This window comes from Medicago sativa, chromosome 5, assembly GCF_051527215.1.
Source record: "Medicago sativa cultivar Bolivia chromosome 5, Bolivia_mono, whole genome shotgun sequence".
Lineage (NCBI taxonomy): Eukaryota > Viridiplantae > Streptophyta > Magnoliopsida > Fabales > Fabaceae > Medicago > Medicago sativa.
The window spans coordinates 42374743-42390682 of record NC_140753.1 but is presented as its reverse complement, the minus strand read 5'-3'; the positions used below and the strand labels follow the sequence as shown (position 1 = coordinate 42390682).

Below are 15940 nucleotides of genomic sequence, written 5' to 3'. Positions count from 1 at the left end.
CCACTCAAAATAGGAGCATCCATAGAGTGCTTACCCATTAATTCTTCTATTTTTACCGGACCCAACTCTTGCTTGCTTGCTGCTAGTTGCTTCACACAATCACTTACTTCAAGATCTTCATCATGCTCACAACTCTCTATAGAATTTACAATTGCTCTTTCAAGAGGTTGTGGTGGTTGAGGTTCACGAGAGTTGTCTTCTACTATTTCTTCAACAACATCAATCCGGTAACACTTGGGATTTTCCTCTCGGTGTTTCATTGCTTCGAAGATATTGAACACCACTTGCTCATTATGGAACCTCAACATTAGCTCTCCCATCTCAACATCAATCAAAGCACGACCAGTTGCAAGGAAAGGTCTTCCTAAAATGAGTGGCATATCTTCATCTTCAGCCATGTCTAAGATCACAAAGTCTGCTGGAAACACAAGATCATTAACTTTGACTAGCACATCTTCAAGTATGCCAACAGGATAAGAGATTGACCGATCAGCTAAAGTAATGGTCATTCTTGTTGGTTTTGGCTCCCCACACTTGAGCTTCTTCATCATTGAAAGAGGCATCAAGTTGATACTTGCTCCTAGATCACATAAAGCTCTTCCAATGTCTACCGGTCCAATGGAACAAGGGATAGTAAAAGCACCAGGATCTTTCAGCTTAGGTGGTAGCTTCTTTTGAAGAATGGCGCTACAATTCTCGGAAAGAGAAATATTTTCATCATCTTTAGGCTTTCTTCTTCCCGTTAGCAAATCTTTCATGAACTTGGCATACAAAGGCATTTGATCGAGAGCTTCACTGAAAGGAATATTCACTTGAAGTTGTGAGATAAGTTGCATGAACTTCTTGAATTGTCCTTCCTCCTTCTTTTTCTTCTTCTCTAGATGAGGGTAAGGAAGCTTCACATATGATGGAATAATTTGTGGCTTGTCTCCATCTTTCAAGATTTGACTCTTTGACTTCCTCAAGATTGAGTCTTCATCTATCAATTTCTCACTTTTATCTCCCTCTATTTTTTTCTTCTTTTCATTTTCAACTACTCCATGATCATTTTTATTTTCAACTACACCCTCATCATTTTTTTCAACTACATCGTTCTCCTCCACCTCAACTACTTCATCAACCTTCTTTGGAGCTTTTGGAACTAAAGGTGTCAAAACCTTTTTGCTCCTCAATTCAATAGCATTACAAGACTCATTCTTAGGGTTATCTTTAGTGTTACCTGAGAATCCGCCTTTGTTTTGTTCAGCCAACTGCTTAGCCAATTGCCCCAGTTGAGTTTCAAGCATCTTCCTAGAAGCTTCATTGTTCTTTCTTTCAGCTTCTTGACTCTTCTTCATCTCTTCAAAGTTGCCTTGAGTCATCTTCATGAAGTTCATCATAGTTTCTTCAAGAGCTGATGGCTTCCTTTGTTGTTGTTGAGGAGGAGTAAGCATCTGAGAATTCAAAGCATTGTTATTTGAGTAGCTTAGATTTGGATGCTTATTAATGCCTGAATTGTAGTATTGATTTTGCCTTTGATAACCTCCCATGAAGTTAGCTTCTTCACTTGATCCTTCCGGAACGCATTCACCGTTGGGATGTTCTTCACCACATAAGTCGCACTTGATTGCAGCTACTTGTTGTTGTTTATGAGCCAAAGTGAACCCTTGAAACTCCTTAGTTAGAGCTTCAATTTGTTTGTTCATAGCTGCTTAGTTAGCAAGGATAGCAGTTTGTTCACTCACACCAAACACTCCTCTTTCCTTCTTCTTAGCTTCAGCACGATACTCATTTCCAGCCATGTTTTCTATCAAAGCTTGGACTTCATGATCAGTTTTGCTCTTGAGACTACCTCCCGCGGAAGCATCTAAGAACATTCTAGTGTTTGGTGTTACCCCCTCAGTGAAGATTTGGAGGTATTGCTTCTCGGTGAACTCATGATTAGGGCATCTCTTAAGAAGCAAGTTGAATCGCTCCCAAGCATCATACAATGATTCACCTTCTCCTTGCTTGAAGTTAGAGATCTCCATCTTCTTTTCCCAATACTTAGACATAGGGAAATACTTCTCCAAGAACTTCAGCTCTAACTCTTCCCATGTTTGGACAGTCCCGTTTGGAATTGTTAGCAACCAATCTTTTGCTCTTCCCGTCAAGGTGAAGGGAAACAGCCTTAGCTTCTTTTGTGCTTCAGTTACGGTGGCTGGTTGCACACAAAACTCGCAGGTTTCAGCAAAGCGGCTCAAATGTTCATGAGGACTCATAGCTTCAGTCCCATCGAATTGCTTGTCCCTCAAACCGTTGAGGACAGTTGTCTTGATGTCGAAAGCTACGGGGTTAGCTGGTTGAAAAGTGTGGGTCAGTTGACCGCGATGAGTGGCTAACCCGTAGTCTCCAAGCTTAGGTCTTGGTGGTACAACTCCTTCCCCTTCCATAGTTGCAGATTTAGGAGAAGAGATTGTTTCAGATTCACTTGAGAATTGCTCCGGTACTTGTTCTCGAACACCCGGTGGAACGGATTGAGCTAACCTTTGCGATCGGACAGCTTTACGAAGTGCTCTAGCAGTTCTTTCAATTTCCGGATCGTACTCTAAGTCGTCCGAGCTCTGTTTACCTCGCATAAACAGCAAAATACCTTAGTAGCACTGCACAACGCAAAGTAATCAAGTGAATATGAAAACAGAAAAATAAAAAAATTAAAAACAGAAAAATTAAATTGCAAAAACCCTAAATTATAACGTAATTGCCTTGTTGAAATAATTCAACAGTCCCCGGCAACGGCGCCAAAAACTTGATAGATCTCTGGCAAGTGCACCAAATACTATCGAAGTAGTAAAAATATCGATCCCACGAGGACTGTTTTTAATCTCAATAATTCAACTACGTTGTATTTTAGGATGTATAAAGGTTATTTTGATTTGCCACTAGGCAGTAGATTGGTTTGATTGCATAAAAGTAATTGCTAAAAATAAATTGGTTTTCAAGAATAAGAGAGAGATGAGTTTAGGTCTTTCGAATCATCTATGTTCCCCTAATTGTTATGTTGCACCTATTCGTATGAATGATCTTCTAATCCCACGATAGTTAACAAAATAGTCCTAATCAATCCCTTGAGTTAGGACCCTCTTCTTAAACTACAGCCCCTAATCCCTTAGGTGGTCTAATAATCTTTGAAGGTTTAAAGCACGTTAACCTAATATCACTAATAAACGATTATCCATTCCTAGACTAACCATGTTTATTAGAACAATTCAATAGGTCTAAGTAGAAAGCTATGGTCAGTAGTCATTCATTCTCACAAAATCATATTTATATTTGATCAGGATATAAAAAGCATTAAGAACAATTGAATTGAATAAAGACTAGAATATCATTCACAATAAATAGAGTTTCACAACATAATATCTCAATTAGGGTTACAACGAATCATCTCAGACCTAACCTCTAATGGATTTAGCTACTCATAATAGTGTTTACAAATAACATAATCATTAGAGGTAATAAAACATACACAAAGTGGTTGGAAGATGAAGAAATCGTCCTCCTGGTCTTCCTTGCAGTTGCAAAATCGCACTTGGCTCTCTAAAATTCGTAACCCTTGTTTTTGGAATAGACTTCAGCATAAATAGGCACAGAAAATCGCCCAAATCGTGTCACGTTTTAAGTGAATCGTGACACGTTTTTACCTTCTGGAGCAAGAAACTGAATTAGGGCTTCACCAAATCGTGTCACGTTTTACCAATCGTGACACGATTTCATAATGTCGAACCAAACCTTTCTGAAGCTCTTAAATCGTGTCACGTTTCTGATAAATCGTGACACGTTTTCTTTCTTTGTATTTTCTTCAGTTTTTCTGCTCTTTTGCTGCATAAGTCTCCTTGTGAACTCCATTTTTGTGCTAAAATACATATAAAATTACGTAATGACAAGATGTCATCAAAGGAAAATTAGGGTTAGAACATTTCATATCATAACAAAGGGAGGATAGAGAGAAAAAGTGGGAAGAATAGAGAGAAGAAGAGAAGAGGAAGAACTTGGAGAAGAGGGAAGCTAGAGAGGAGAGTGAAGTCATAGCCGGTGATTGTGAAGCTTTGAGGTAAGGGGGATAGAACTTTTTCATCTAGTAAGCTATAATCTCATCTATTTGCTTATGGGTCATAAGTGCTTTTGTGTGAATTATGACTTTTGTGATTTTTGATGTTGAATTTCGTGCTCCAAATTGATGAGTAATTATTAGTATGTTAAATTTCATGGAATTTATGTGTTTATGTGTTCAAGTTCATAGTTGATGTTTGAAATAAGTTGTTTTGGTGATTTTTGCTCAATTAAGTGTAAACCATGAACTTGTGAATGAATATTGTTCAAACCTGTTCCTAATCACTTAATAAATGATTTTATATGTTTGTATGTTATTGGGGTTTGAATTCTTGTTGTTGTTTGTGATGTTTGGATGAAAATGTGAAAATATGAGTTTTTGGTAAAAAATGAGTTTGATGATGATTTTGTGATGAAATGAGTTCATGTTTGTAAGTGTTTTGAATGCCTTTTTATGTATGTTAACTTAAAACAAAGTTTGGGAAACAACTTTGGGTCAGAGGGGATCAAAATCGGAATTTGGAGGGAAAATTGAGGGATTCCAAGAGGGAAATCCAAAAATCTAGGTTGCCTTACTGTGCAGCTCGCCTGGCGAGCTGGAGTTTGCCATGGCGAGTTGCTCAGTACAACACCCATGATTTTGGGTGTTCTGGACAGTTAGTGGTCGTTCTGGACTTTCCTAAATGCTTCTTTTGATGTGTTTGATTACTGTTTTCACTTCTAAACCTACTGGAACATCAATTGAATTGGGTTAACATGATTTTGATGAATCCATTTGAAACTTATTTGAAAATGTTCAAGAACGAAGAATTTTCCGAAACTTATTTTTCTCAAATGAAATGATAGGTTTAAAGTTTGTTTTCTCTAACAATGATTTTAAAATGATTATGAAAGGTGTGTGCGAGCTTTAAACTTTGTCTTACTTTGAAAATGCATTACTTTTGAAAAATGAGAAAATGAGACGAACTTAGTGATTTTTTTGGAATTAAATGGAATCAAGCTATGGTGTGGATATGCTTTATTGATATGTTTAAACATGAATGCCTTGTTTTCGGTGAATTACTTGGAAAAAGATGGTTTTTGTGAAAATAGACGAACTTCGTCAAAATGAGTTTTCTTGATTGGATATCTTGTAAATGGCTTTAGTAACATGATAATAGGATGAAATGAGAATGAAATGATGATTGTTGGATGTTTGATATGTTGATTATCATGATGGAGTTCTATGTCGTCTTTTATGTGAAATTATGGTTTGTGAGATGATTGTGTATTACTTATGGTGAATGAATGTTGATGGCTCTTGTTCAATTGTATGGATCATGGATGTAAATATTTGATGATGCTATAGTGGGTTCTTGGTGGGGATATTATATGATGGAGGAGTTATATAATTACTTAAGATATTTTAAAATAATTACTTATTTAGGTGGCTTCTAGGATGAATCATCCCTTTAATCCTATGTTGTAATTGTCGCATTGTTGGGTCTTTACTTACATGTCCATGCAGTAATGTCGAGTCTTTGGTGGGAACATAACCGGAGGGAGTTATGTTAGTACGTAGTTGGAGGGATTATGTAGTGGATTCAATACGGTAAAATTATCTCTGGAATCCAGTTGGTACCACATGCATGTAGAGGTGTCTAAGAACATTGCATGTATTTGAATTTGGTGAGATGTGTCATAATTGAATATGTGACTTGGTGAATATGTGCATTGACGAAATTTAGTAAATGTTGTGATGATGTGAATCTGTGGTCTTGTATATGTTTGATTGATATACTATATTGATGATGTGATGATAATTATGTGGAACTAATATTTTAAGAATGTGGATATGCACATGTATATTTATTTGGAACTTTGATGCTTTATTTGATTATGTTTATTATGTGGATTAATATTTAACCCCTAGTGGTTGATCAGTTGACCACCGCGTCATTTCTTTGAATGGTGTAGGTGACTTGCAGGATTGAGGTGATTGCTTTTCTTGGATGCTTGAGGGCTAGCATGGATGCTTCCTCATTTATTTTCCGCTTAGAATCTAGTTAAGCTCTGATGTAGAAGTTTCAGTCTTGAGTCTTTATTTTGATACCTTTATTTTCAGTATTAATTTCTGAATTCACTTTACACACCATTATCACTTTGTTCATTATTTATTACACTAACACTTCTGAACGTACTTCAGAACGTTATGAACTTAACCATATTCTTGTTTCTTTCAAATATCATTTTGAGAATCATTTACCACCAGTGCAGGTTAAATTTAAAAAGGGTCACAATTCAAACCCCCTTTTCTTGTGATTATTATTTCCACTTCACAATCACCTATTGGGGCGACCAATCCATACGAAGATCAATACGTCAACGAGTAGACTCTATGTAAGACCGCAACAAAGATCGCTGGGAACGTATGAGTCCAATGATTCAACGCATTGTGCCAAAAAGGGCTTAGATAGCGCTTTAAAAGCGCTTTGTGTTCTGGTGCTGCTAAAGATTTAGATACCGCTTTTGGATAGAATAGCTCCAGATCTTCCCGATTACGATCACATCCAATGTGCCTTCATAATGCATATAACATGAATGTGCTCCACCTGAAGCAATGAGAAGTCTGTCCATGACGACAACACCTCTAAGTACCAAAAATATCGTAGTGCCTCCAAGCACGACGATCACCCTTTCAAAAACTAAAATTAAAGAAAAAGGAATTTAAGAAACAAAAACAAAAAGATTTGTTACCGGACAAAAATGTAGGCGTTCAATCTGTCATCACTCCAAACGGCACAAAGGAAGGAGGATAAAATGATAATCCACCCCCTCGCCATGGTGACAGGGGTAGAAAGAAGTAACTCCCTACCTAGCGATTTTGGAAGCATAACAAATTGTCATTCCTCCTTAGGAAATAAACGCCGATAGGCTTCTGTATTTTTTGACCGTGAAGAAAATCTATTCCATAACAGACCATTCACTAAAAGAATCACAAGATAACCCATACCCGAATCATTCAGGAAACCGCCTACAATGGAGACATACAAAGGGTCAATTGACTCTGACGACCATTGGTAGAACAAAGACATTGTTATGAGATTTGGAGGGGATATTTCTGGACCAGTAAAGTGCCAATTATTTGTGCTTGATTTGAAAATAAAAAGAGTCATGGCAAGGTTCAAACGACTCCACGCCACTCCTTCGATTCATGATCAAATCTTAAAAGACAGTTCACAACACATTTCACGGTGTCCTGCAAGAAACCAAAGTCGACCAACTCCCTAACAACTATCATATAAGGGAAATGCGAATCACTCATGAACTATATTGATCGGTTCATCAAAGAAGTCATGTTGTTCCGGGGGGCATACAAACGGATGAAAGCATTTTTGCTCGAACATGGACTTTGGAAGGGATCCAAGTTCCACCAGAAGGTCACACTGAAGTACAATCTATCATGTAATAAGCTCCTCACCCTAGACAGAAATTACATCAAGTATATAGATAAAGTAAAAGTTGTCGAGGAAAAACAAGAAGGTCGAACTACAAGCCTGAACCAAATAAGCTTTGAGGGCACTGACAAATGCCGATGGAATTCACCAAATACATGCCCATGTATGCTTATCGAGAAAGCATACTACGTGATTGCGCAAACACGTACTTCAATGAAGAGATAATGGAATTCCCACAGCAACTGAAAGACATGGTGGACATAGCATATGTTATCGCTTATGTAGAAGTCACGACCATCATACGAATGAAAGTGTCCACCTGAAGGACGCCATTGGAGCCTCATTCAATTAAGCAAATTAATGAAATATACGACAAGATGTAATTTCATACATTACAACGGTTCATCTTTAATAGATAAAAAAAAAGTAGTTAAAATGTGTGACTTCGTTAAAAGTGGCCGGCTAATTTTTTTGATGAAAACTAGTCCAAGATAAAAGTAGTAAATAGTTCAAACCAATAACATGTTAAATAAATAAAGAAATAATGATTTTGTTCATTGAATGTATGGAACACTATCACAATAATCTTTAAATGTATTACAAATTACAAACATGTCATTAACCTCTTTTTTATTAGTCATTTTATGAATAATTTGATTGATGAAAAACACATTCAAAGACAAAATAAATTATTTAAAAAATATATTTGAGAACCAAAATGATTAATAAAAAAGATATTTATGATTAATATAAAAAGACATTTTGGTTAAAATAAAAAAGGAGAAGAAGAAGGAATGATGAGACAGAATACTGTTGCTGATGTTATATATTCATTCAAGTGAGAGAGATCCGCAAGAAAGATGTGTCGGCGAGACACGTGGTTATGAGACACAGTTTAACAGACTACTATGACATGGCTTGAAGGAATGATGGTATAGGGTGCTAAAAAGAGAATGGACAAATGAGTATGCGTGCCACACTCATGTTACTATGTCTATGAAGTGTTGCTTTCTCAACCTACTAATTCAAAGGGAATTAGGGGACACCGGGAAAGTGGTTATTGGAGGGGTGTATTTATTGTCAAAAAGCATTGCAAAAATCAAGAGAAGAGAGGAAAAAAAATCCTTATCATCAAATGTTGTTGACAGTTCATAAAATGAAAGATTGATGTTTTTTCTAGACCAGTTGGTAGGTGATGTGCACATAGTTTATACTTATCATCAAAACATGCATGCGATGCAAGTGTAGATAGGAACAAGTAATGGAGTCACAAAAGAGTTTTGTTCACTCAATTTTTTTTTTTTTTTTTATTTATGTTTTAGTCTCTTCCCTACACAATAATGCCTGCAGGAGGTAGTGCTTTATTTCTTTTCTTGCACATATCTTTTTCTCTATCACTCTTTGTTTTTTCTGCAAAGAAAACGTAAAGGAAACGCTTCTATGCACCCTCACTCACACTCTCAAAATCATATTCAAAATTCTCTACTTTTTATTACTCATAGAGTCTGCTTCTTCAAGCTAAGTATTTTCTTTTTTCCTTTTTTCACACCTCTCTCTACCATTTTTCACTTTACTTTTGAAACTAAATCTAGTTTAGAGTAAAGCAATGAAGGAGAAAAACAAAGGTGTTGAAGCTTATAGCAATGACATGGATTGCTACTATTCTACTTCTGATTTTCTTCCATGTAAGAAGCATCCTTCTTCTTCTTCTTCTGGAGGAATATGTGCTTACTGTCTTAAAGAACGTTTGGTCAAGCTTGTGTGTTCAGATTGTGGAGAACAAAGGCTTTCTTCTTGTTCATGCTCTGATGAGATCACTTCCAATCGAAATTCATGCTCTGTTGAGGTAGGAAGTGTTGGAAGAGTCTCATTTCTTATTGAGAATGAAAAGAATGAGACAAACCCATTTCAGCATTTGAATTCTAAGGCCAAGATGCAAGAGAAAGAAGAAGAAGAGGTTGTGGTGCTTAAGAGAAGTAGTAGCAGTTGTGTTGATATAAAAAGACATGGTTTTTGGAGAATTGGGAAACTATTTAGGAAGAATAAGAAGAACAAGGATTGTGGTAGAAGTGTTGGTGGGTTTGATGAGAAGAATGAGATGTGGATGGTTGATCATCATGGAGGTGTTTCAAGGTCAAGATCTCTCTGCAGTTTCAGAGGTGGAGCTATATTTGGATCTGAAGATGGTGGTGATTCAGTTTTATCAGGTGCTAGAAGCTCTATTTCTGCAGCTAGAAGTTCAGGTGTGAATGGTGGTTTGATGTTAGAATCTGGTAGGAGAAGTGGTTACAGTGAAGCTGAACCAAGAAGAAGTGATTTCTTCTATGAATATGAAAATGGTAGAAAGAGTACTGGTGTAATGGAAATTGATGGAAGCAGCTACAATAGGCGTGTGTTTTCACTAAGAGAGAGTGATTTTAAAGGCATGGATGAGTCTAGTTTTATTGATTTGAAGCTTGATTATTCATCTGAATCAAAAATGGCAGATACACTCTCAGCTTTTGGAAGCATAAGAGGTGGAAATTTCATGACACATGATGCTGGTGGTGGTGGTGGTGGTGGTGGAGGTGATGGAGGTTCATGTAGGTTCACTATGAATGAAAGAGGAATTAAGAGGGAAAGAAGAAAAAGTATTAAGGGTTGGAGATGGATTTTCAAATATCATTCAAGTTCAAGGAAAAGAGATCAAGACCTTATGTTCAAAACCTAAGAAAATGTTACCAAATACATCTTCCTATGTAACTTCATTAGTCTTAGTCTGTGGTTTAAATTGTTGTAGTTGCTCATTAGACAGACATTTTATCTTTTCTTACCTACTAATTAATGTCACATTTTCTTTCTTCAGTAATCCTTAATACACAGAATTTCACATTTCTTGGTAAGTCCCTTGTCAATTTTTTCTTCTTTCTATTGAATGCCAGGAAAATGGAAGGAAAGTGCCAATTAATCATAATATAGAATTTTCAATGTAGATAACTGTGTGATGTGGTTGCCACAATAGTACTATGCCAACAACTTTATACATTGGTGTCTTATTGAAAGAAAATGCCAGGAAACTGAGAAGGGGATGCTATTTTGACTCGTCCCATGTTTGATTAGGCAATTTTGTCCTTAAACCATTGTTGGCCAAATTTGTATTGACTTTTATGAATTAGCAATTTCATCCCTAATATTGTAAAATGTAAATCAAAATAGTCATTTCTTAACTTTGGTAGTTAGAAAACATCATGGATTTTTGGTGAGTTTAGTCGAAATGATAAATAAACATCATGTATACTATCAATTGGTCACACAGATTCGAACCTTGAAACTTGTTTATTCGGTGTCGCTAATATTGTCAAAGCAACCAACAATAAGGGGACTTAAAAAACACCATGTGACATAACATTTTTGAGAAATGATATTTGAACATTCATTTGGTGACAACTTTTGTGACAACTTTCTCTCTCATACTCACATTATTTTTTACTCTATCTCTCTATTGATATGGTTTCCGTGCCAATACCTACATTTTCTTTGTAAATTATACTTGTCAAATAAGTTGTCAACCAAATTGGTTGTTCAAATAACATTCCTCAACATTTTAATGCACACTACTTTTATATTTATTTATCAACTTAATATTGAGTAAAAATTTAACAAAAGGGAATTTAAGAATAAGATTATTATAATTTATTTATGGAGGTACAACACATGTTTAATTACAATGATTTGTGTAGAGTTGTCCACAACTAGCATCATGCGCGAGAATTTCAAATAGGATACTTAAAAGTTAAAACTAAATAATTAGAAAACATAAACAAAACCAAACCAAAATGCTTTCATGATGGACTCTACAAGCAGCCATAATTCAAAATAGAACCTACCTAGATAGGGCCTAATTTTATTAATCATTTGAAAAGTGGACTATATTTCGACAACAACCATATACACCCTCCGGTCACTATTATAAGCAAAAAACAATATTTTAGATTCATTCATTTAATGATGTATTTGGTCTTTATCATAGACCACATGCATCATTAAATAAATGAATCCAAAATGTTGTTTTTTGCTTATAATAGTGACCGGAGGGTGTAATGAATTGTTAAAGTTGAAATGCTTGAACTACATGAACCCCACCTACGAAACATCCTCAAATTTTTTTGTTTTTTTTATTTTGCATGCCTGGTCCAATCTCTTCAACTTGACAACTCAGCATCCTACTCTAATCCCCAAATTATCTTCTATCTCGTTTTTGGTTGAAACTGTCCAAATAGACAAAGCCAACAAAGCTTACCAAATTGGACTCTTCCATTGTGATGTGGGGACCAAATTTGAAAATCCCAAAATAATTACTCTAATTCTTATTGGAAAAATATATTTTTCTTCACTAACTTCAGTCAAACATGGGCATTTTATACATGTTTGGTTAAATTATCATTCATTGACCACGTCAAAATAAAACCTCATATATATTTAAGTTCAAGTTCATACATTTAGATCAACCTCAAACAAGTTATTCTTGAATATAAAGCTAGAAAAAAAAATACTCAAGAGTAATTGTGAGTGAAGAGAAGCAAAATTAGAATATAGAATATGTATGTGACTAGGCCTCTTTCTTTGTACAAGAAGTCTGAAGAGGCTCTCTCATTACCTCCACCAGAAGGCCCTAATTCTGGTGTTTTGGTAATTCAAGATAATGATTTGAAACCAACCTCTTGTTTTGGGTTGGGAGAGTACCATGAAGTTAAGGGTTTGCCTTTCCCTCAAAACATGAACCTTGAGTTGTTTTATAGATCAGGCATTTCTCTTAACAGAACTACTCATAAACACAATGTTGCCTTCATTCCAGTTCTTAATCAGCCATTGTCCTCCAATCAATACTATGTGATACATCTTCATGGCAAGAAAAGAGGGTAAGTCTTAATTTTGTGAAAAATAATAATTTCTTAACTTCGTTGTGTAGATCACTTATTTTGCACTAGTTCAACCAAATGTCAGTTATATAGTACTACGGCGTAAGGTTGAAATAACGGGGAATATAGGTGACTTTGAATTTCGATGACTTTGGTGACATCAATGTATTTTGATAAGGACAAAGTCACAAGTCACCGAAACTCAAAGTCACTGAAGTGGAATCCAAATAACAGACGAAAAATTTAAACTCGATCATCAAAGCAGGTGTCACTTAAGGTTTTCTCATTTTACATTTTCTAGATTTTCATCATTATTTCAACTTTTGCTAGTATTGTAGCATAAGGGTGATTCAATTCAAGTATGTGAACAAATCAAAGTCACTAAAATTTCGCCATGAGTATATGTGCATGAGTTTGAATCCTCTAACTCTGTTGCACGATGCAGCGGACTTCAGAGCTGTTAGATTTGAATGCAAGTTGGTTTTTGATTCAAATCCAACATTTCTAGCAGTCGCTGCCACGTTCAGGGTTATAGAGATAGCCGTGTTGAACCAATTTTAAATTTTTGACATGAATGATTAACCTTCTTGACATGTTCAAGTATTATACTGATGTAATTTGGTTTTTCTTCTGTAGGGAAGCATACAATAACTCAAAGGAGGAAGATGTGGACACATTCTGTTTCTACAATTCTGTCTCTGAAGTACCAATTCATCCTTTAGATATCAGTGACAAATATCAAGAGTTCGAGATCTATCCTCGTAGAAGCAAAGTTACATTAAGGAGTGGTTTCTCAGTTAAATCTGTTGCTGAAGATGGATACCCTCCAAGGTTTTTAAGTAGAAGGTGGAAATTGAGTGCTTCGCCATCAAGTGATTCAAGTCTTGGAGAAGCATCAGGTGTAGATGATTCCCTCCGTGCCGGGAAACCAGAATTCGATTTCACCATAGCAAACAGATGTTCAGAAAGTGTTGTTGTGGGAAAATGGTATTGTCCCTTCATGTTTATCAAAGAAGGAACTCACAGAACATTGAAAGAAGAAATGAGAAAATCAATGTTTTATGAGATTACACTAGAGCAGAAATGGGAACAAGTGTTTTCATGTGATAATGATGATGGTAAAAAGGGAAACACTGTGAATGTTGATGCTGTTGTTCAAAAAGAAGTGGTTGTAATTGCTGGGTGGGAAGCTATGATGGATAATAAGATGGATGTAGCTGAAAGTTTTTTGTGGTTTAATAGTATCAATAATGTAGGAGAAAAGAACAGTGTGGGTTTGAGTATGGCAATAGTTGAGAGAATGAAGTGGGAGCAGGAGAGGGTTGGATGGCTTGGTGGGAAAGAAAAGGAATTTCAAGTTAAGAAAGTGGAAGAATTTGAAGGGACTAATAAGGGATGGAAAAAATTTGGATGTTATGTGTTGGTTGAGACTTTTGTTATAAAGAGATTGGATGGAAGCATAGTATTGACCTATGCTTTCAAACACCATCATCAGTTAAGGAGCAAATGGGAATGAATGTCTGGTCCATGAGAATGAAAAAAATGGATAGGCTTGTAGTACTCATATTCAATTTTGTGTGATCTTTAATTAAGAAGAAATTTGTTTATACATTCATTTTTACAGATTTGCAGTGCAACCATTTTGATATTGCAGAGATTGTAAAGATAAACAATTGAGATCTTTCTCTCTCACAGTTTCTTTTGTTTTATCATCAGCCCATGCAAACCAAAACTTCTACTTTTATTATCAAATAAATATATTTTTAGAGATTTACTTTTCCCACCCTGCTGCCTTCTCGCGCACCCTGCAAAAATTCCAAAAATATCCCTAGTCCGAATTTCGTTTTCCGAACCAGATTGTTAGTGTTTACGGAAAATAAAATCTGGACGCGATGCCCTGTAGATAGACTTAACCGGTAAGAAATGAGCTGACTTGGTTAATCTATCCACAATTACCCAAATTGAATCATGGCCTTTCTGAGTACGGGGTAATTCTTCTACAAAGTCCATAGTAATGTGTTCCCACTTCCACTGAGGAATTTCTAACGGTTGGAGCAAACCCGCTGGTCTCTGATGTTCTATCTTGACTTGTTGACAGACTATGCACCTTGCTACAAACTCAGCAATATCGGTTTTCATGCCAGGCCACCAATACTCCTTCTTTAAATCTTGATACATCTTGGTAGCACCAGGATGAATTGAGAAACTACTCTTATGAGCTTCTTCCAAAATCAATCTTCTAAGCTCTTGGTCTCTTGGAACACATATCCTTCCTTCAAACAAAATTGCTCCATCCGAAGCCATGGAAAATTCTGGGTAACCACTTCTTTTCTGAAGTTCTGAGTCAACACTTTGGGCTTGTACGATCCTTGACCGCAAATCGCATGAGACTTCTAGTTTCTGTAACCAAATACCATCGTCATGCTCTGTGACTTCAAGGCTAAGGTCCCGGACCTTCTCGTACATCTTACAAACGTGCATCATAACTTCTGCTTGAGCTAAAGCCTTACGACTCAAAGCATCTGCTACAACATTAGCCTTTCCTGGATGATATTTCAATTCAAAGTTGAAGTCCTTTAAATACTCCATCCAACGCCTTTGCCTCATATTCAAATTCCTTTGATCAAATAAGTATTCTAAGTATTTCAGAATCTTGTGATCACTGAATAGTTCAAATTGCGTTCCATACAAATGATGCCTCCATATCTTCAAAACAAAAACTATGGCTGCCAATTCTAAGTCATGAGTGGGATAGTTTTCTTCATGCGTCTTGAGTTGTCTAGATGCATAAGCTATCACATTGTTTTCTTGCATAAGTACACCACCAAGTACTTTTGATGACGCATCACAAAACACAACGTATTTCTTCTCCGGGTCTGGTATGGTTAAGACTGGGGCTTGAGTTAGCTTCTTCTTCAAAGTCCTGAAACTTTTCTCACATTCTTCTCCCCACACGAATGGTACATCATTTCTTGTGAGTCGGGTTAAAGGTAAAGCGATATGGGAAAACTTCATGATGAACCATCAGTAGTAACCGACTAATCCCAAGAAGCTACAAACTTCCGAAACATTCTTCGGTCTTGTCCAATTCTGAACAGCTTCAACTTTCGATTGATCAACTGCCACACCTCCCTGAGAAATGACATGTCCCAGGAACTTGACTTCCGTCAGCCAAAACTCACATTTGTTGAACTTTGCATACAGTTGCTTTTCCCGAAGAATATCCAACACTATCCTTAAATGCTGAGCATGCTCTTGCGGATTCTTAGAATAAACCAAAATGTCATCAATGAAAATAATGACAAATTGATCTAGATACGACTGAAAAATCCGGTTCATATAATCCATGAAAACTGCTGGAGAACTAGTTACACCAAATGGCATAACTAAAAATTCATAATATCCGTAACGCGTTCTGAAAGCTGTTTTGGACACATCTGAAGATTTGATACGAATCTGATGGTATCCTGACCTGAGATCAATTTTCGAGAACACTGATGCCCCCTTAAGTTGATCAAGTAAGTCATCAATTCT

General features: G+C 36.2%; 2 protein-coding genes across 2 annotated transcripts; both read left to right on the top strand.

Annotated features, from left to right (window-relative positions):
* Nucleotides 1-8225: 8225 nt before the first annotated feature.
* Nucleotides 8226-10390, top strand: LOC146922218 (micronuclear linker histone polyprotein-like protein). Its single transcript, XM_085715257.1, has one exon. It carries the CDS (start codon nucleotides 9115-9117, stop codon nucleotides 10216-10218), a length of 1104 nt encoding a protein of 367 aa, XP_085571383.1. The 5' UTR covers nucleotides 8226-9114; the 3' UTR covers nucleotides 10219-10390.
* A 1603-nt stretch (nucleotides 10391-11993) lies between these two features.
* Nucleotides 11994-14176, top strand: LOC146922217 (uncharacterized). The gene is made up of 2 exons (XM_085715256.1): nucleotides 11994-12406; nucleotides 13043-14176. The coding sequence occupies exons 1-2, from the start codon at nucleotides 12087-12089 to the stop codon at nucleotides 13920-13922; spliced, it is 1200 nt and encodes a 399-aa protein (XP_085571382.1). The 5' UTR covers nucleotides 11994-12086; the 3' UTR covers nucleotides 13923-14176.
* Nucleotides 14177-15940: the final 1764 nt, after the last annotated feature.